At 39.7% G+C, this 19,642-nt stretch overlaps 1 protein-coding gene and 1 non-coding gene across 3 annotated transcripts in view; one reads left to right on the top strand and one right to left on the bottom strand.

Annotated features, from left to right (window-relative positions):
* ZDHHC9 (zinc finger DHHC-type palmitoyltransferase 9) overlaps positions 1 to 17,874 on the top strand; it is a 29,873-nt gene extending 11,999 nt beyond the window's left edge. For both annotated transcript variants that reach the window (XM_043895810.1, XM_043895811.1), the window contains 8 exons: positions 350 to 510; positions 4,469 to 4,627; positions 9,437 to 9,574; positions 10,484 to 10,532; positions 11,287 to 11,389; positions 12,496 to 12,599; positions 12,982 to 13,078; positions 16,311 to 17,874. In XM_043895810.1, the coding sequence (XP_043751745.1) occupies positions 350 to 510; positions 4,469 to 4,627; positions 9,437 to 9,574; positions 10,484 to 10,532; positions 11,287 to 11,389; positions 12,496 to 12,599; positions 12,982 to 13,078; positions 16,311 to 16,424 (925 nt within the window). In that variant the 3' untranslated portion in view covers positions 16,425 to 17,874. The remainder of the gene's footprint in view (positions 1 to 349; positions 511 to 4,468; positions 4,628 to 9,436; positions 9,575 to 10,483; positions 10,533 to 11,286; positions 11,390 to 12,495; positions 12,600 to 12,981; positions 13,079 to 16,310) is intronic.
* On the bottom strand, positions 962 to 1,034 carry TRNAW-CCA. Its single transcript has one exon. It is a non-coding gene; the product is annotated as a tRNA-Trp (tRNA).
* Positions 17,875 to 19,642: the final 1,768 nt, after the last annotated feature.

Here is a 19,642-nt window from a genome sequence, read left to right as displayed (position 1 = left end):
AGGTTCAGTTACATGCCGGACCTTAACAGGTATGAGCCTTTGCTGAAGTGCATAGGAAATGTGGCTCCCAGCAGGCTGATGGGAGGGACTGGGCTTGGGGGTATCAGAGATCCCTTAAACTATCTCCTGTATATTATAGGTAGCATCAATCAATGATGTATTTGTTGAGCTCCTAGTATGTGCAGAACCATATGTTAGGAGGTTTTGGTAATTTGAGAAAAGTAAACAATATGTCCCTGCCCTTGAAGTACTGTGATTTTGTTGTGGAGACCAGAGTGACATACTGGTAATAATTCGAGGTCAGTATTGGGTAGGAATAACCAAGTGTTCAATTGTCTGCTTTCTGCAGATGCCGCTACCTGGCTGTTCAGCTGTCTCCTGCCATCCCTGTGTTCGCTGCCATGCTATTCCTGTTCTCCATGGCGACCCTGCTGAGGACCAGCTTCAGTGATCCTGGAGTGATCCCTCGGGCCCTACCAGATGAAGCAGCTTTCATTGAAATGGAGATAGGTGGGTTTTCTGACCAGCTGGCAAGATGCTGTACAATGAGTGGCTTTGATTGGTAAGGGAGTGGAATCATAATTATAGTTGCAGATTAACACTCACTTCCAGTCTTTTCCCCCAGAGATCCTGAATCTGAGATCATTACCACTCAGTAAAGAATGTGAACTTCATTCTTCCCTCTTTTGGGTTGCATTTCAGGAAGGATTTCTTACCAAGGTCCTGCTACACTTTTTCCCAGAGGATTTTATTTTCAATTAAAAAGATAAAAACTTTTTGGGGGTCATCAATTCATTTGATATTTTTGATGAAAACTATAAACCTTCTCGTCATAAAAATATTCTTATATGCATCATACACATACAATTTTTTAATATTTATTTTTATTTATTTATTTGGCTGTGCTGGGTCTTAGTTGTGGCACGGAAGATCTTTTTAGTTTTCGGCATGTGGGATCTAGTTCCCTGACCAGGAATTGAACCTGGGCCCCCTGCTTTGGGAGCTCAGAGTCTTAACCACTGGACCACCAGGGAAGTCCCTGGATATAATTTCAGGACTTCATAGATCTTTTGAAGCACTCGCACAGGTTTCTAACTAAGAATTCCTGCTTTAGGGAAACACAGGATGAAAGGGGACATTTATGGTGCCAGGAACCATTGAGAATTCTAGAAATGGTAAAGGAAGTAGTTACAAGCTCATCACAGTGCAGTCTGCAGCTCAGGGTAGGGCTCTTTGGGACAGAGATGAAGTGCTGTACTAACCAGGAGCTAGCCAGGGTGCCTTCATGAATTGAAACAGAACATTCCAGAACTCGAGGAGGGGATATCCTAGGAGCTCACACTGCAAAAGAAGGCTCTGATGCCAGTACTCAGAGAGACTGGGAGCCCACCAGATCCAATAGCAGTTGGTGCCTGCCTAAGTTGTTCTCAAGTCTGATACTCAAGTAGCTAGAGTCAGCATCCAAGTCACGTAGAGTAGAAGAAAGGGACCCAGGACTTCTAAGACTAAAAGCTGTGGCAATGGAGCACCAATCCATGGTTAGCCTTTAGTTCCTTCAGGTGCTTTGTTGTTATTGTTGCTTATTTGTTGGGATTTTATTAATAATAATATTATTTTATTTAATTAAAAAGATGCAAACATGTTAGAGTTCTAATAGGTATTATATTGCATTTATATCTTATTTTTGAGAGAATTTATATTTGTATAAATATTATATGCCTCTCCAAGAGGATAGTATATTTTTCTGTATTTTCAGACTGAATTTTGTACCCTTTGATACAATTTTTATTGTTTTTAATTTAGTTTCTGTACTTCTCATCCTGAGTTTATTCCTAATGTTTATATGCGTGCTGTTGTCAAGGAAATGTTTTCTCCCAGTTCTAGTTGGCTTCTTCCCCCCCGCAGTTTTATTGAGATATAATTGACATGTGACATTGTGTAAGTTTAAGATGTGCAATGTTTTGATTAGATATTCTTGCTTGGAAAGCTTCCAGCTTTTGTATTTCTTTTGTTTATTTAACTGTGTTTATCTTGCTTCTTAGTGGATTTCTTTTCAAAAAATTTCAGCCTGTTTTAGTTGTGCTAAGGGGACATAGGTTTGCGCACATCTGCGCTCAGACTACTTAGGGATGCAGTGAGGGTGGGAGCTGTGGGAAGGAAACAGGTGGGGTTTGTTGGCACAACTGGAGTTGGGGAAGACCTGGGCTAGTTAGCAGCAAGATAGGAAGGGACAGTTGTGAGTGTAGGGTTTGCTCTCTCTGGGTTATTCTTTTATCATCCTCTTTTCATTCACATGTGGAGAAACTGAAGGTCAAGGCAGTGCTTTGACGTGATCTTGCCTCTCACAGCAGACGGTTAGCAAGGTTAGCTCTGTTTTGCCAGATTGCTGGGCCCAGGGCCCAGTCTTGAGCTGTCAGGTTGTTACCTCTGCATTTAGCATGTTTCTCTCAATAGTAGAGTGTATTCTTGAGTTCATACATAGGTTTATGTTAACAAGTTTTTGTCAACTTATATTTGGCCCTGTACTAGGTATGCGGTGGGTGGGGGCTGGGTAGGGGAGAGAAGAAGACATGTGGTCCCCTTGCATAGTAGCCCGCCTCACGGGGAGGGTGAGCCATGAACTCTGTCTCCCAGGTGCCTTCATGCAAAGCACCTGCAGAGGAATGTTAAGGTGACATGCTGGTACTTATATCATCCTCTAATGAATAGCTCTCCCCATTCTTTTAAGACTTATGTCACACTGTTATTGTTTGATTTCACAGCATCCACCCCACTCTGCAAAAAAAGGAAAAAAGTTCCATATGGCAGATATTTTTAAAATCAAAGTGAATTGAAAAAAATCTGTTTTTAGAATTACCCTGCACAGCAAGGGTGCAATGAGATAGGCACTCTCACATGCTACAGATGGGTGGGCATGCATTAAATTGATACAATCTGTCTGGGAGGCAGTTTGGCAATAAGTGACATGAGCTTTAAGGGTTCTTACCCTTTGACTCAGTAATTTCACTTCTCTCAGGATTAGCTAAAGGAAATAATCTGGGATGTACACAAATAATCGTAGAAGGATTTTTATTAGCACCACGCTCTAACCAACTGAGCTAACCGGCCAGCTCGTAGAAGGATTTTTAATGCATCATTTTTTTTTTCTTTTTCCTAGCTATTTTAATGACAGCAACTTAATGTATTACTGCGCAGACTTCAACAGGTTTTCCTTTTTTTCTTTATGCTTTAGCAATAAATTTTAACTCGTAAGCATATTCTTGAGGAAAAGGAGGAGATTGTGATTAGGGTGGAGATCAAAGGGAACAAGCTTTGTCTTTAATGTTTTAAGTTTTTGCATACAACATCATTTAAATAGCAAAATTCCAGAGACAGCTTAAACGCCCAATAACATGGATTGGTTAAAATAATTGCAGTACATGCATATGATACAATATAGATAATGATGTTTTCAGAAAAAGACAACTGTGGAAAAATGCCCATTGTATAATGTTAAGTGAAAAATACAAGGTATAAAATTGTATCTATAATATAATCTCAAATTTAAAAAATTATGAATGTTTATCTGTTGAATAGAGGGAAATACACCAAAATGCATAAAGATCCCTGAGTTGAGAGATTTTCAGTAATTTTTCTTATCTATTTGTATTTTCTGTTTTTTCAAATTTTTTTGCAATAAGCATGTATTTTTAAATAATTGTTTTTATGATTCTAAATATTGCCAGTTTTTTCATGCATATATTTACTTTTGCAAGATAAAATCCTTTATACCTGTTTCTTTTTAGCATACATTTTCATTTTTCAGTATGTTGTGAACATTTTCCTGTGTCATTTAAAATGCATACATCATTTAAAATGGCTACATAATATTTCATCCCATGTGTGTATCATAATTTACTTAACCAATCTACTACTATGATATTGATGTTATTTTCAGTCTTTCACTATTAAAAGGGAGTTCTGTGACAAATACTCTGCATTAACATCATTTGTATATCTCTTTGTAATTTGGTAAGTTCCTAGAGGTTGAATTGCTGGGTCAAAAGTATACACATTTAAAATTTTGGTAGTCATTGCCATATTGCTTACTGGTACCTCCTCCCCATCCTTGCCAACACTGAGTATTTTTCTTTCTAATATTTGTTAATATAGAAAGTGAAAATGGTAACTTTGTGTTAATTATTTATTTCTTTGGTTATAGGTAAAGTTGGATGTTTTCATTTCATATATTTTTTAGCCATTTTTATTTCTTCTTATATGAATGTTTTTCTTTGTTATCAGCCAAAAAGCTTGAAGAAACACTTTTTAACATGTAAACAAAATAATTGCATGGCACTCAGTGGAGTTTTGGGAAGATACTCTTGTGATGTTGAGAGTCTAGTCTGGAGATGACAGTGGGCCTAGGGAACCTTTGATTATTCTCATTGCTCTTGGAGAGATGATATTACCTGTCTTTACTGATCTACAGAAGCTACCAATGGTGCAGTGCCCCAAGGCCAGCGACCACCCCCTCGTATCAAGAATTTCCAGATAAACAACCAGATTGTGAAACTGAAATACTGTTATACATGCAAGATCTTCCGGCCTCCCCGGGCCTCTCATTGCAGCATCTGTGACAACTGTGTGGGTGAGTAAAACCAAAGGGGCTTTGCCTGGGGAAAAGGCTGAGTTGAAGAGGATCAGAGTGGTTTTTCTCAGGAAAAATCAGTGGGGATGGGAAGATAGATTTAGATAGAAAATGAGCTAGATTTAGTTAAGAAACTTGAGATAGGAAACAAGCTTCTGAACAGTTGTAAATCAACTGTACTTCTGTAGATCAGATCATAATTTAAATATCCTCTAGTCTAAAAATTTTAAAAAAAGACCTCTTGTAAATGAAGAGATAAACTTTACCTGTTTTTCAAATCTGAGTTTTCCTCTGCTGAATCTGTTTCAAGTGGAACCCACCTTACAGAGGGGGAGGAGAATCCTAGTCCACTGGAGGGCAGCATCGAGGAAGGAAGGGCTAAATAAGAAGTGGTGTTCCCAAGAAGAAAGAAGTTGCTAGCACTGATCGAATTTCTCGTATATATTAGGCACTGTGCTAAGTGCTTTCCCTTTCTCTCATTTAAGACTTATAAAAACACCATAAGATAGATATTATCCCCATTTTACAGATGAGGAAATAGGTGAAGCACCTTTGTGTATGTTTGTATGAAGCTGGAAAGGGTCTAATTCCAAAATCCTCATTTGTTCTTTCTCTGCTTCTGCTTCAAGTGTGGCAGGTGTATGTGTGCATAATATAGGGGTCTGTGCTTCTGTCTGCATATATATGTGACTTAATTGTAATCACTGCCTAGTGTATGCTGAGCCCTGGGAAAGATCGAAAACAGACAGTAAATAGTCTGTTGAAAGGCAGGTGTGTGCAGTTCCTTATATTATTAATATCTAATATTATCAATTATCAATATTATCAATTCTTCCAGCATTCTCTGCATGCGCCACGGAGTATGCCTGAGTACATTGCTTTCCTCTTATCAGCCAGTTCTTTTTAGATTAAGGGTGGGAAGATGTATCTTACTTTAAATGGTAAAAGGATTTTTATAAATTGAAACATTTTAAGTGAACCAGGAAACTTGATACTTCAAGAAAGTCTGATGTGACGGTTTTCGGAAAGAATTTCCTCTCCTTATTAATATTCTTAAACATAAAGAGCTCATGCAAGTTGATTTTTTTAAGAAAAACCCCCAATATTTCAGTAGAAATATGGACAGCAGATAAAACCGGAAATGCAATTACTTAGTTAACCTGAAAAAAGTGTTCATCTCTACTCAACATCAAAGAAAAAAATTAAAACAAGATCTTTTTAAATCTAGAAATTCATCAAGGATAACTTGATAATGCTTCGTCCTACACTGGTGAGAGTATAAATTGGAACAAACTTTTTGGAAGGCAACCTAGTAAGATTCACGCCTTAGAACATGTATACTCTTTGATGCCACTAACTTGCTTTCTAGGGATCTATCCTAAGAAAAGTAATTAGGGATGTGGTAAAAGATTTAGGTATGGACATATTTACCTCCAGATTATTATAATAATGAAAAATTGGAAAGAGCCTTATTGTTCACCAGTAGATAGATGGTCAAATAAATTGTGGGACTTTCATACTGTAGACTTCTGTCTATGGGAAAAGCTCATCCTAGAGAGAGGAATGAAATAAAATAGAAGATAGGCTACATTTATAGTGTGATCTCAGTTACCCATTGAAAAAATATAAGTATATATAAAGAATTATGCATGGAAGTACTCCAGAATGCTTACTGTCTATTATAGGTTGTGGGGTTATAAGGGATTTTGTTTCCTTCATTAGAAAAAAAATTATTTTCAAGTTTTCTACAATGAGCATGTACTAGTTGTATTATTAAAAAAAAGTGTGATTTTAATATAGTAAAAATATATCTGTATAAATATGTATTTTCCAATGTTTTTTATTGGCAGGTTTGTTTAAAGTAAGGCTATCTTTATTCCTTTTTCTGAAAAGATACTGCAGCCCTTTAATTAGGAGATGCACCATTCTTAACACTTATTTTTTTGACTGGTACACAGCTCATTGTGCTTTAAAAATGATGTATTTTATTCTTTGTGGGGTTTTTTGATTCATTAAAATAATACACATTCATTATAGAAAAGATGGAAAGTACAGGTGTAAATAAAACTTAATCCCAAACTCACTCTCCATTTTCTTGTATTTCCTTCTAGTCTTTCTCTCATTTGTAAAATTGGATCATACATGATAGAGTTTTTAGTCCTGCCTTTGTCACTTAATGTTATATCCTGAGCATTTTTCTACATCTTTAATAAATATTTTTTGAATATATTATTGTTATTATTTTGGCTTCACTGCATGGCCTGTGGGATCTTAGTTCCCCAACTAGGGACTGAACCCACATCACATCCCTGCACTGGAAGGCAGTGTCTTAACCACTGGACCACCAGGGAAGTCCTGGAATATGTTATTTTAATGACTGCATAATCCATCATATGGCTATATTCTAGTCTATTTAGGCAATCTGCTATCAGTATATATTATTCACAATCCTATTTCATTTATTATTATAACACATTAATCAAAATTATTAAGTTTAGGGATGTGGTGAAATTGGAACCTTCATACTTTTCTGGTGGGAATGTAAAATGGTGCTGCCACTGTGAAGAATACTTTGGCAGTTCTTCAAAAGGTTACAATTATATGGCTCAACAATTCCACTCCTGGATATATACCTGTATTAGTGTGCTTGGGCTGCCATAATAGAATACCACAGACTGAGTAACTTAAATAACAGAAATTAATTCTGTCATAGTGCTGGGTGTTAGTGGTCCAAAATCACAGAGCCAACTGGTGGATTTCTGGTGAGGATTGCAGGCGACCACCTTCTGGCTGTGTCCTCACCTGGCCTTTTCTCTGTGCTCACATACTTCTGGTATCGCTTCCTTTTCTTATAAGGCTACCAGTTTTATTGGATTAGGGCCCCACCCTTATGATCTCATTTAACTTTAGTTATCTCCTTAGAGGCCATATCTCCAAATACAGTCACACTGGAGCTTAGGGCTTCAACATCTGAATTTTAGGGAGGGGGGGATGACACAATTCTGTCCGTAGCAATACCAAAAAGAATTGAAAAACAGAAACTCAAACATATTTGTACATCAGTGTTCACAATAGCCAAAAGATGGAGGCAATCCAAGTGTCCCTCAACAAATGAACAGATAAGCAAAAATGTGGTATAGCCATATGGAATATTTTCAGTCATAAGGAGGAATGAAGTGTTGATACATGCTACAACATGGATGAGTCTTGAAAACATGCTGAGTGAGAGAAGTCAGATGCAAAAGGCCATATATTGTATGATTCCACTTAAGTGAAATATCTAGAATAAGCAAATTCATAGAGATCGAAAGAAGATTAGAGGTTACCAGGGGCTGGGAGAAGGGGAAAATGGAAAGTTACTACTTAATGAGTACAGAGTTTCTGTTTAGGGGTGATGAAAATTTTTGGAAATAAGTAGTTGTGATGGTTGCACAACACTGTGAATGTAATTAATGCCAGTAAATTTTACACTTAAAATAGGTTAAAATGGCAAATTGTATGTTTTATATATTTTACCACAATAAAAAATTTAATGAAAAAGTATTGACCCTAAATTCCTGTGCTCTTCTCTAGTTCCTTATGAGAAATTACTGAAAATAGATTTATTCTGCCAAAGGGATGTGAACATTATTAAGGCTCTTGATACATATGCCCAAATTGCTTTCCAGAAAGGTTCTATCAATTTGTAGTTCCACAAACAGTATATTATACATTTTACCCTGTTTTCACTAGCATTGAATATTATTTTATATATCCTTATTTTGATAGGCAAAAACTTTCTTATTGTTGTATTAGTATTGCACTGGCTTATTAATGAATCAGAAGACTAAATATATGTTTATGTGGTATTATTAACTGTTTTGCTTTTTGACTATTTTCTTGAAGGAGTATTTGTATTTAATTATTGATTTATAAGGACTTTTAATACACTAAGTTACAAAATTCAAATATATTCCTGTTGGGTTTTCTTCCTCTTTAATTTTCCTGATAGCATTTTTAACATATAGGAAATATTTTTTAAAGTGTATGAAGTTAAACCATTTCTTTGTCATCTGTGTTTTTTCCTATTACTTTTATGCTTAGAAAGCCCTTCTCCATTCAGGAGACAAATGTTCACCTAGTATTTTTGTTTTTTTTAAGGTTTCACTTTGTTTTTACATTTAACTCTTTAATTCATCTAGAATTATTTTTGATAAATAGCGTGATGGAAAAAGATTGAACCTTATTTTCAGTCAAGTAACCAATTGTTTATGGAATGGTACTGTCTTTCATCGCTTTCACTTTCACCACTGGTTTTGTAGCACTGCCTTTCCCAGACAGAAGATTTTTATATATTCTATTTCTGGGCGATTTCCATTCCATTAAGCTATGCCACACCGTTTAAGGTGTATAATTTTTTACTAACTGGAGTTTTAAGAAAAACCACACTACTCATTTTTCAAAATTCCCTTGGCTATTTATACTGATTTATTCTTCCTGCACTTAGTAGACTCATATACTAAGACTTTTCTTTGGAAAAACGAGCTCTGTGCTGTTAACTGACAGTGAGACAGATCACTTAACCCCTCAGTATCCCAGTTTCCTTATCTGTAAAATGGAGAAAAGATTATCTTCTTTTGCCCATCTTCCAGGGTGGTTGTGGGGATCGAAGGAGATGGCTGTGAAAACATTGCGAAAATAAAAACCAGTATTTTTTACAGTTGCAGTACGCAAGGATCCTAGGGGTCTGGGAATTAGGTATGAAGTGGATGGTGGATGTTGTGCTTCGTTTTGGAGGCTTTGGCACTGGACTGTCTCTTTCTCCCACAGAGCGCTTCGACCATCACTGCCCCTGGGTGGGGAATTGTGTTGGAAAGAGGAACTACCGCTACTTCTACCTCTTCATCCTATCTCTCTCCCTCCTCACGATCTATGTCTTCGCCTTCAACATCGTCTATGTGGCCCTCAGTGAGTATACAGGGTAGTGTCTGTTGGAAGGGTGGGTGGGGGGAGAAGACTTGAGGACAGCTTAGGGGAGTGGTTCCATATCCTGGGGGGACTTTCCCATTGCAAAGGCACCTTAGGACCAGTTATAAGTGAGCACTACTGTCTGCTCCTGAGCAGAGCTCCAAACCTCAGGATTTACTGAGCATGTTGGCCTTCTCAGTGGCCCTCTGCTGGGTATTGGGACCATAATTACTGGTTTGTCCCTAGAGTACCTGGCATGTCCCAGGTGATCCCAAAGGCTGGGGATGTATTTTTGGTGTATGTGTCCTCTCTTCTGCCTCATAAGACCTGCTTGGTGTCACGTGGTAGAAGGGGTTATACCAGAGAAATGTCTTAGTGGCTCATGGTCTGCTTTGGAAGATAGAAAACACACACTTGTGCACGTCTGCACATGCACACATCCCCACACATCCAATAACCCAAGGACAGACAGGATGTGGAGTTAAAGGAGTGGTCTTTCTCAGGGTAGCTCCCTGGGAAGAGATGAGTGCTAAGCTGGGTTTTGGACAGTGGAGGGATATAGATTGGTGAAGAGAGGATTTTTCTTGGATATTCCTGGTTTCTTTCACCTATGAATGCATTTCCCCCTCCATGCCCATAGCTGGAGGTTAGGGAGAAGGGAGGGGAGCCAGATGCTGGGCTTGTGGCTGACTCTCTAGTCCAGTATTGGGTCCTGCGTTGGAAAGGTGAACCCTTTAGTCAAGAGAGCACCAACTTGTAGGTGAGTCCCTTACCTGAATGAGGGCTTATCTCTTGCCAGCTTGTAACAAGGATGGGGGGAGGGGGGGAAGAAAGTGAGTAGGCACTAGAGTATGTGGGTATTTTTTACTGAAGTTACTAATCTTTCTACTCCTCCTCCCAATTTCACAGAATCCTTGAAAATTGGCTTCCTGGAGACATTGAAAGAAACTCCTGGAACATATCCTCCCCTGGCAGTAGGTCCCTGTGCAGCCCTCTTAAACTACTTTTCAGCGTGCTTTCTGTCTGCAGTTCTCCACCATCTCATTTTTCAGACGTCAGAGACTGCCAATGTCTAAAATTGAAAAATGTAGTCTTAGTGGTAGCAACCAGAATGGAAAATGGCTGGGGCTGAAAGGGAGGTCTTTTTTTCACCCTTGCCTCCACTGCTTCCCTCCCAAGTCCTTCTGATCCCAGGCTCAGCCCTGCCTTCTCTAGTGGGCTGTACTTTGCTCTCAATAGACCTCTTGTGTCACTAGAAGTCCCACCTTCCTGTTACAGCTAAGGCTTATTTTGTACAGCAGTTACATTTTTGAGAAGGAGATTCAACTGGGATTTCTAGAAATCACATTCTGGTTTTTTTTCCCACCAATTTTTTGTTTATAGAGTTTGTTTTCTGGTGGCAGAGATGACCATCGTTGTTTTGCTTTGGACCCCTCCTAAATGTCCCTTTCAAAGAGCCAGTGATGAATAAACAGACAAACATCTAAATACACTAAATCTGTTAGAGAGCTCCTTGTAATGTGTACAGGAGTCTGTTACTTTTCATGAGGGATAGAGCCAGTGAGTTTAGAATTCATCCATTGTTATAAGTGGGTATATATTTGTGATGTATGTTCCAAGGGGTAAAGATGGTGTGATTGGTGCCATGAGCATGGGCCGAGGCATTAAATCCCCTGGTGTGGCTTCTTCAACATTCCTTAACAACACCTCACTGTTCTAGAAGTACTCATTTGCTTCTTCACGCTCTGGTCCGTCGTGGGACTGACTGGATTCCACACTTTCCTTGTGGCTCTCAACCAGACAACCAATGAAGATGTGAGTCAGCTTTTCCTCTCCTCATCACATATTCTTCTACCAAAAGCCTATTCTCTAATTACCTGCTAGAGAACTGTCTCCAGGGTCTGGGAGGTTGAGGCAGGCAGAAGCCAGGTGTGGGAGATGGTTAAACCAGGTGTGTAGAAGAACAAGCAGACTGCTTTTTTGGGAGCTGAATGCCCATAGGGAATGAGGAAGAAGAGACTGAATGGTTGGGTAGGCACAGGTCTTCAGATGTTCATACATCCTTAAAAGTTAACTAACTGGGTTTGGAATGGAGAGGGACAGTTGCATTGAATTGCATCCTTGCTTTTATTTTATTTTTTTTTTAAATATTTATTTTTATTTATTTAACTTATTTAGCTGCACAGGGTCTTAGTTGCGGCACATGAAATCTTTTAGTTGTGGCATGTGGGATCTAGTTCCCTGACCAGGGAATGAACCTGGGCCCCCTGCATTGAGAGCTCATAGTCTTAGCCACTGGACCAGCAGGGAAATCCCTACATCCTTGCTTTTAAAAAGTTACTGATTAATCCATATTTATTGTAGAAAATCAGAAACTAAAGATAAACAAATAATAGCAAATAAGTCCCTTTAATTTTACCTCCTAGGCCTCACCATTGTTATGGTATGATCTGTAGTCTTCTAGACTTGTCTAGACTTGTTCCCATGTTTGTTTATGTGAGTATATTATGTTTTTTTTTCAGTCTGGATTTCTTTTTTTTCTTTTTTTAAAAATTTTATTTATTTTTATTGGAGGCTAATTACTTTACAATATTGTGGTTTTGCCATACATTGACATGAATATTATGTATTTTTAAATGGAAATAATATATAACGCTCAGGTATCTGCATTTTCAACTCTATTGTGAATACTTTTCCATGGCTATGCATATATTTCTTTTTTTTTCTATTGTGGTAAAAGACATGTAGCATAAAATGCACCACCTTAAGCCATTTTTAAGTGTACAATTCAGTGGCATTAGTGCATTGACAGTGTTGTGCAACCACTGCTAACATCCATCTCTAGAACTTTTCCATCTTCCCATGCTCTATGTATTTCTTCAACATAATGTTTAATGTAAGCCTTGGCTTTTATCTTTCAGATCAAAGGCTCATGGACAGGGAAGAATCGTGTCCAGAATCCCTATAGCCATGGCAACATTGTGAAGAACTGCTGTGAAGTGCTGTGTGGCCCCTTGCCCCCCAGGTACTCAAAGGGCTGGAAGGTTCTGGAACTCTTGGGACAAGCAGTTAGACCCAATCCTGTCACCTGGTCTGATGGCGTTCTTCTGAACATGGCCTCTTGGTGTCAAAAGAGGGCTTCCCAGGGATTGTCCCTGGGTGCCATATCTACAATGGACCATAGACCACAGGCTGGTTGTTTTGAAGGAATGACCTTTCATTCTTATTTCATCTGTTTATTCCTTTGTTAATGTGGTATTCTATGATTTGTGGAAGAAAGAAGTGAATGGAAGGCAGGAGGTGTGTGCTTGGATCAGGCTAGACTGCCAAAGGGCACACAGAAAGCAGATGTGGGTGGATGGACAGGTGGATGCAAAGTGTTTTGTTAACTCTGCTATCTCCTTCAGTGTGCTGGATCGAAGGGGTATTTTGCCACTGGAGGAAAGCGGAAGTCGACCCCCCAGTACTCAAGAGGCGAGTACCAGCCTTTTGCCTCAGGGCCCAGTAAGTGTTCCTGACTTTTTTTTTTAAAGCTTTTAGACTTTAAGACTGATTCTGTGGTAGAGGGTATAGGCTAAATTTATACCTTAGCGATATAATTAGGCAATTTTGTGTCCAATCACTCCAGCTTCCCTGTGTCTGCTTCTGTGCTGACATTTTCTTAAGATATTCTTGCCCTTGACATAGATTAAGATCTAGTCGTTTCTCCAACATTTTGTGCCAGCCAGTGTGCTAAGGATACACCAATGAACAAGGCACGCGATGTCCCTGCTCTTACAGACCTCATTGTGTAGTGGGGATGAGAGACAATAAAACAGGCTATTGGTACAATGACAAGTGTCTTGATGAGGGAAGAATAAAATGCTATAGGAGCAATGATAGTGGTCAGGGGAGTGGGTTGGAGTTAGTGGTGTGGTTACCTTGATAGAAGGGGGCTTCTTCTCTGGAATATGCAGGTGTTATGGAAACTCTCCCAGCTATGCTGCTCAGATATGCTTTAATAACATATGTTCCTAAAAAGTTATTAGTTGAACTTTCTTTTTAAATAGTAGCTCTATTGAGATATGATTCGGATACCATAAAATCTCAGTTAAAAATGTAGGATTCACTGGTTTGTAATATATTCACAGAATTGTGCTATCATCACAGCTATCAATTTTAAAACATTTTCATTGCCTTTCCCTCCCCCCCCAAAACCCTGTACCCATTAGCAGTCACTGTTCCTTTCCCCCTAGTTCCCTCAGCCCCATCCCTAGGCAACTGTTAATCTGTTTTCTTTTCCTGTAGACTTGTTTGTTCAGTATATTTCATGTAAATGCAGTCGTATTATATGTGGTCTTTTGTGACTGGCCTCTTTCATTTAGGATTGTATTTTCAAGGTTCATCCATGTTGTAGCTTGTGGCATTACTTTTTTCCTTTATATGGCTGGATAATATTCCATTATATGGATAGACCACATATTACTTATACGTTCATCAATTGATAGACATTTAGATTGTTTCCACCTTTTGGTTATTATGAATAATGCTGAAATTAACATGTGTATGCAAGTTTTTACATGGACATATGTTTTCATTTCTCTTGGCTATATGCATGAAATTGAAATTACTGGGTCATATAATAATTTTATGTTTAACCTTTTGAGGAACGGCTGTACTGTTTTCCAGAGTGGCTGTACCATTTTCTCACCCCCACCAGTTGCATATGAGGGTTCCAGTTTCTCCATATTTTGGGCAACACTTGTTATTATCATCCACCATTTTGATTCTAGCCATCCTTGTGTGTGTGCAGCCATATATCATGGTAGTTTTGATTTGCATTTTCCTGATGCATAATGATATTGAGCATCTTTTCATGAGTTTATTGGCCAGTTGTGTATCTTCTTCTTTGAAGAAGTGTCTATTCAGATCCTTTGTCCATTTTTAAATTGGATTGTTTGGGTTTTTTTAATTGTTGAGTTGTAAGTGTTCTTTATTCTGTATGTAAATCCCTTAGAGATTTGATTTGCAAAGATTCTCCCATTTTATATATTGTCTTTTCACTTGATGGTATCCTTTCAAGCACAAAAGATTTCAGTTTTGTGTAGTCTAATTTATCTATTTTGGTTGTTGTTTTTGCTTGCGCTTGCATTGTCAGATCTAAGAAACCATTGCCTAATCCAAGGTCATGAAGATTTATACTCTGTTTTCTTCTAAGAGTTTTATAGTTTTAGCTCTTATATTTAGGTCTTTGATCCATTTTGAGTTATTTTGTATATTGTATGAGGTAGAGGGTTCAAGTTCTTTATTTTGCATATGGATATCCAGTTGTCTTGGCACAGTTTGTTGAAGATTATCCTTACTCTGTTGAATTGTTGTGGTACCCTTGTCAAAAATCAGTTGATCATAAATGTGAGAATCTGTTTCTGGACTTTCAGTCCTATTCCACTGATCAATAAGTTTATTCCTATGCCAGTATCGCACTATCTGGGTTACAGTAGCATTGTAGTAAGTTTTGAATTTATGAAGTGTGAGTCCTCCAAATTTATTCTTTATTTAATTGTTTTGGTTGTGGTTCCATATGACTCCTAGAATCAACTTTTCAATTTCTGCAGATGTACCAGCTGAAATTTTGATGGGGATTGTATTGAATCACTCAGTCATGTCCGACTCTTTGCAACCCCATGGACAGTAGTCTGCACCAGGTTCCTCCGTCCATGGGATTTTCTAGGCAAGAGTACTGGAGTGGGTTGCCATTTCCTTCTCCAGGGAATCTTCCTGACCCAGGGATCGAACCCAGGTCTCCCGTGTTGTAGACAGCCGCTTTACCGTCTGAGCCACCAGGGAAGTAATTTGGAGAATATTATCATCCTAACATGATTAAGTCTTCTGAGCCAATAATATGGGCTTTAATCTCATTTATGTAGGTCTTTTAAAATTTCTTTCAACAATGTTTTGTAGTTTCCAGAGTATAAGTTTTATATTTCTTTTGTTACCCTTATTCATAAGTATTTTATTCTTTTTGATGTTATTATAATATAAATGGGCTTCCCTGGTGGCTCAGGTCATAAAGAATCCGCGTGCCCTGTGGGAGACCTGGGTTTGATCCCTGGGTTCAGAAGATCCCCTGGAGAAGGGAATGGCTACCCACTCCAGTATTCTTTCCTGGAGAATTCCATGGACAGAGGAGCCTGGCGGGCTACAGTCCATGAAGTCACGAAGAGTTGGACACGACTGAGAGACTTTCACTTTCACATAATATAAATGAAATTATTTTGGAGACTTCCCTAACTGTATCATTCAGGAGATATTTTTAAAGCAGATATACCATCTGAAGATTTAGCCACCCTACCCTCTTTGGTTTAGAATCACTGTTCTAGTGAGCCACCTATTAGGGCCCAAAGAAGATTGAGAGCCACTGTGTCAGACCTTGTGAGACATGTATGTTATAATATTCTGTTGTGAAAGAGGGAAGGTGATCTGTGTAATTATTTGTGGTCCTGTTTATTATTATCATGAATAATAATGGAAACATCTGTCCACAACAGGCAGTTAAGAGTAGAACTCAGACTTCAATTGCCTTCTGTTGAGAAGGCAATAGTCTAGTTTTGGTTCAGAGTTTCGGGCTGGTGGGAGCATATCTCTAGCCATCAGTGTGGTTAATGGGTTCAGAGGATGAGTTCAGTGTCAATGGATTATCTCCACTTGGATTCTGTGGGAGACCTTTGTATTGACTTTGATATCTTTTCCTTCTCAGGCTCCAATAGACCATCTAAGCAATGAGATGCCAGAGGACACCAGCACTCCTGAAGAGATGCCACCCCCAGAGCCCCCAGAGCCCCCACAGGAGGTGATGGAAGCTGAGAAGTAGCCTATTATGGAAGAGACTTTTGTGTTTGATTAGGGCTGTGAGAGATTTAAGGGGAGAAGGTAAACCTGAGACAGAGAGAGAGTAAGCTGTTCCTCTCACTGTTTTTCTTTGGTCTTTATTCACCCTGTTGTAAACTGGCATTTTCTTGCTGCAAGCTTTTTTAATTTCTGGACTCTAAGCAGTCGCAGAAGATGTCAGTCACCTCTGGTAACTGGACAAATGGGTCCCTTGGGCCCTGGCACTGGTTTTCCATGGCCTCAGCCACGGAGTCTCTTTGGACTCCCCTCTCTTCCCTCCAGATCCCAGCTCTCTTGCTTGGGGTCACTGGCCCAATCCTGGGGTAAAGTTCCTTGAGACTGGCTCAAATCCCCTCAAGTTGCTGCATGTCACGAGTCCAGAGGCAGTCACAGAGACTGCTGGCCAGGGCATTCTACCTGGATTCTCGAGGCCTTCAGAATGGAGGAGGATGGAGAGTAGGGTTGGAGGATTCTCACGGCTCCAAAGTGCCAACATTGCCAGCAAATCCTTTCAGGAACGGGGCAGGTAGCTTCCAGTTGTTGTATTTATTCGTGTAGCTTCTCCTTTGTCCCCTGTCCACTCTCTTAACACCTAAGCCCCACTCTTTTCCCGTGAGATATATGTAAGTAGTTGCAGTATAGATAACAATTTACATTTCTTGTAGACTACCCAGAAACTTTTTACTACCTGTGCCATTCTCAATAAGAACTTATGAGATGCCAACGGCATGGTCCCTCGCACTCTCTGTCTCATCTCTCCTCCTCTCTCACTAGCCCCTTTTAATTTGCTTTCCTTTTGACTCTTGTTCCCGTTGGGAGCAGGAACGGCAGTAATAAAAGTCTGCACTTTGGTGGTTCCTTTTCCTCAGAGGAAGCCTGAGTGCTCACTTAAACACTACCCCCTCAGACTCCCTGTGTGAGGCCTGTAGAGGCCCTGTATGCACAAATGGGGAAACCAAGGCACAGAGAGGCTCTCCTCTCCTCTCCTCTCCCCCTGTATCCCCTCAAAACAGAAAAAAAAATAATACAAAAAAGAGGATAACAAGTACTTCCATTAGGCCTCGGCTGAGCGAGGAGGGAAAGCCCCGCACTGCTGCCCTCCCGGGTAACCCACTCCAAGGCCTTGGCCCATCTCGGGCTTGGTAACCACACCAGGGGCTTCCTCCAGGCCCCACTCTTCCAGCACTTCCACCGGCAGAGTCCCAGAGTCGCTTCACCCTGGGGGTGGGTTGTGGCCCCCAGTCAGCTCTGCTCAGGACCTGCTCTATTTCAGGGAAGAAAATTTATGTATTATATGTGGCTATATTTCCTAGAGCACCTGTGTTTTTCTCTTTCTAAGCCAGGGTCCTGTCTGGATGACTTCTGGGGAGGGGGGGAGTGTAAACCAGAACTTTTAATCTATTTGAAGGTGATTAAACTGTGTCTAATGCAAACTGCCTGCCTCCTCCTTCCCCTTCCACTTCAGGAACCACTGTGGGGTGTAAGTATCTTTGTGTGGCGGTGTTGAGGGGTGGGGGTTGAAGGGGTTGCTTGTTACTACTACCCATACTTCCCTTTTCCAGGGGACCCTTGGGTTGGAGAGATTGCTCCCAAACTCTCCACTGATCTCTTTTACACTCTGGGTTGAAGTTTACCTTATTCTGAACTATGAAGAAAAGCCTTTCAAGGCCATGGACAGTGTTAGAAAGATTGGGAGGGTCAAGGGTTATATTAAAGTAACAGAACAAGTTCTTTATTAGGATATTGTTTTTATGCAGATGGATGGTTTTAATTGCAGATGAATCTTGGTTATTAAAGCAGGCTCATCAGCCCCCTGCCCCCGGAAATATTTTGTTAGTGATCTTTTACGAGTGATGGTATATATTTCTTTTTAAATGGTCTCTAATCAAAATTCCTTACCAATTCCTGTTTCATTCTCCCCAGTTAATCAAAAGTAATGAAACTTGACTGCTCCCAGATTTTTCTCTGTCTTCCTATTTTCCTTGTAGCAGGGTTTGAGGTTAGCAGTCCTTGGAGAGACAGAGAGACTGGGACTGTGACCGACTCTGATTCCTGTCCTATCTGCCTCTGCTTTCCCATTCTTTTTCTGGCTCTCTCGGTTTTGTCCTTGTAGTTAGATTTTAGTCAGTTCAAAATAAAGCCAAGCCTGGAAAGTTGGGAAGATACTAGATTTTTTTCAGTTAGCTTGCCACTCAGATGAAACTGTTTTTAGTCAGTTCTCAGCCCATCTTGTCTCAGCCCATGTCTTCTCTCCTCCTCCAATTTACCTCAGCCACTCTTCTGTTGACCCTTGGGTCCATTAGAGAAGCTGTCTTTTCCTGTGGTGAAGGGTCAAAATGGAAACCCCTTATCACTAGTATGAAATGATTTTTTTAAAGCTTCTGGTTTTCCCTACTCCCTGCCCTTGTTCTTTTCCTTTATAAATCTTCTATATTTAAGACCTTGGCCTGAAGATCTGTCCATTCATACCATGCACCAGCTGGGACTGTTCCTAGTCTGAGTTCTGATCAGAGTGGAGATTGATGAATTGGTCCTTCCCAGGGGAATAGGCTTTAAATTGTTTACTCTTTTCAATGGCTGACATTCTTTCCACCTCTCCCCTTCCTCCCCATTCCTTAAGTTCCTATGTTCCCCACTTCCCCAGGCCGGGATGGTTGGAATGAATCCAAAACCTCTGGGGGCTGGTGGAATTTGACTCTTTCGGGCCTTTTTATTTTTCATGTCCCTTTGGCCCTGGGGCCCCCTTCGCCCTAGATGAGAACACCATCTCCCCCTTTGCTTTTTTCACCAGTGGCAGCAGTAGGTTCTAAATCTATAGCAGCTAAACTCCATTCTTCCTGTCCTGACCTTCCTGCCTTTACCCATAAGTCCCTTTTTCTTGCTGAATGAATCTCGTTACCTTGTTGAGGGAAAAATAATTTTGTTTTTAAATCTGTTTTCTAACTTAAATGCAATTTAATATGTAAATCTCAGCACTTTTGTGTGAGCCTACAAATGTGTGTGTGTGTGTGTGTGTGTGTTGTGTGTGTATGGTGGGATTTTCACTCTCTGGTTTTTCTTAATAAAGAAATCCTTCTTTCCGGGGGGAAGCCAATTAATGAAGGAGACCTGAATAGTTGTAGAAATAGAGGGATGTCTGTTTCTTTGTGCTTCTGCCTCATTTCTTTACTTGTGCCTAGTGTGAATGACCAGACCCCTCCA

The sequence above is a fragment of the Cervus elaphus genome, chromosome X (genome assembly GCF_910594005.1).
Source record: "Cervus elaphus chromosome X, mCerEla1.1, whole genome shotgun sequence".
Taxonomy (NCBI): domain Eukaryota; kingdom Metazoa; phylum Chordata; class Mammalia; order Artiodactyla; family Cervidae; genus Cervus; species Cervus elaphus.
Note: the sequence above shows the minus strand (reverse complement) of the source record. Positions and strands in the feature narration are given on the sequence as shown.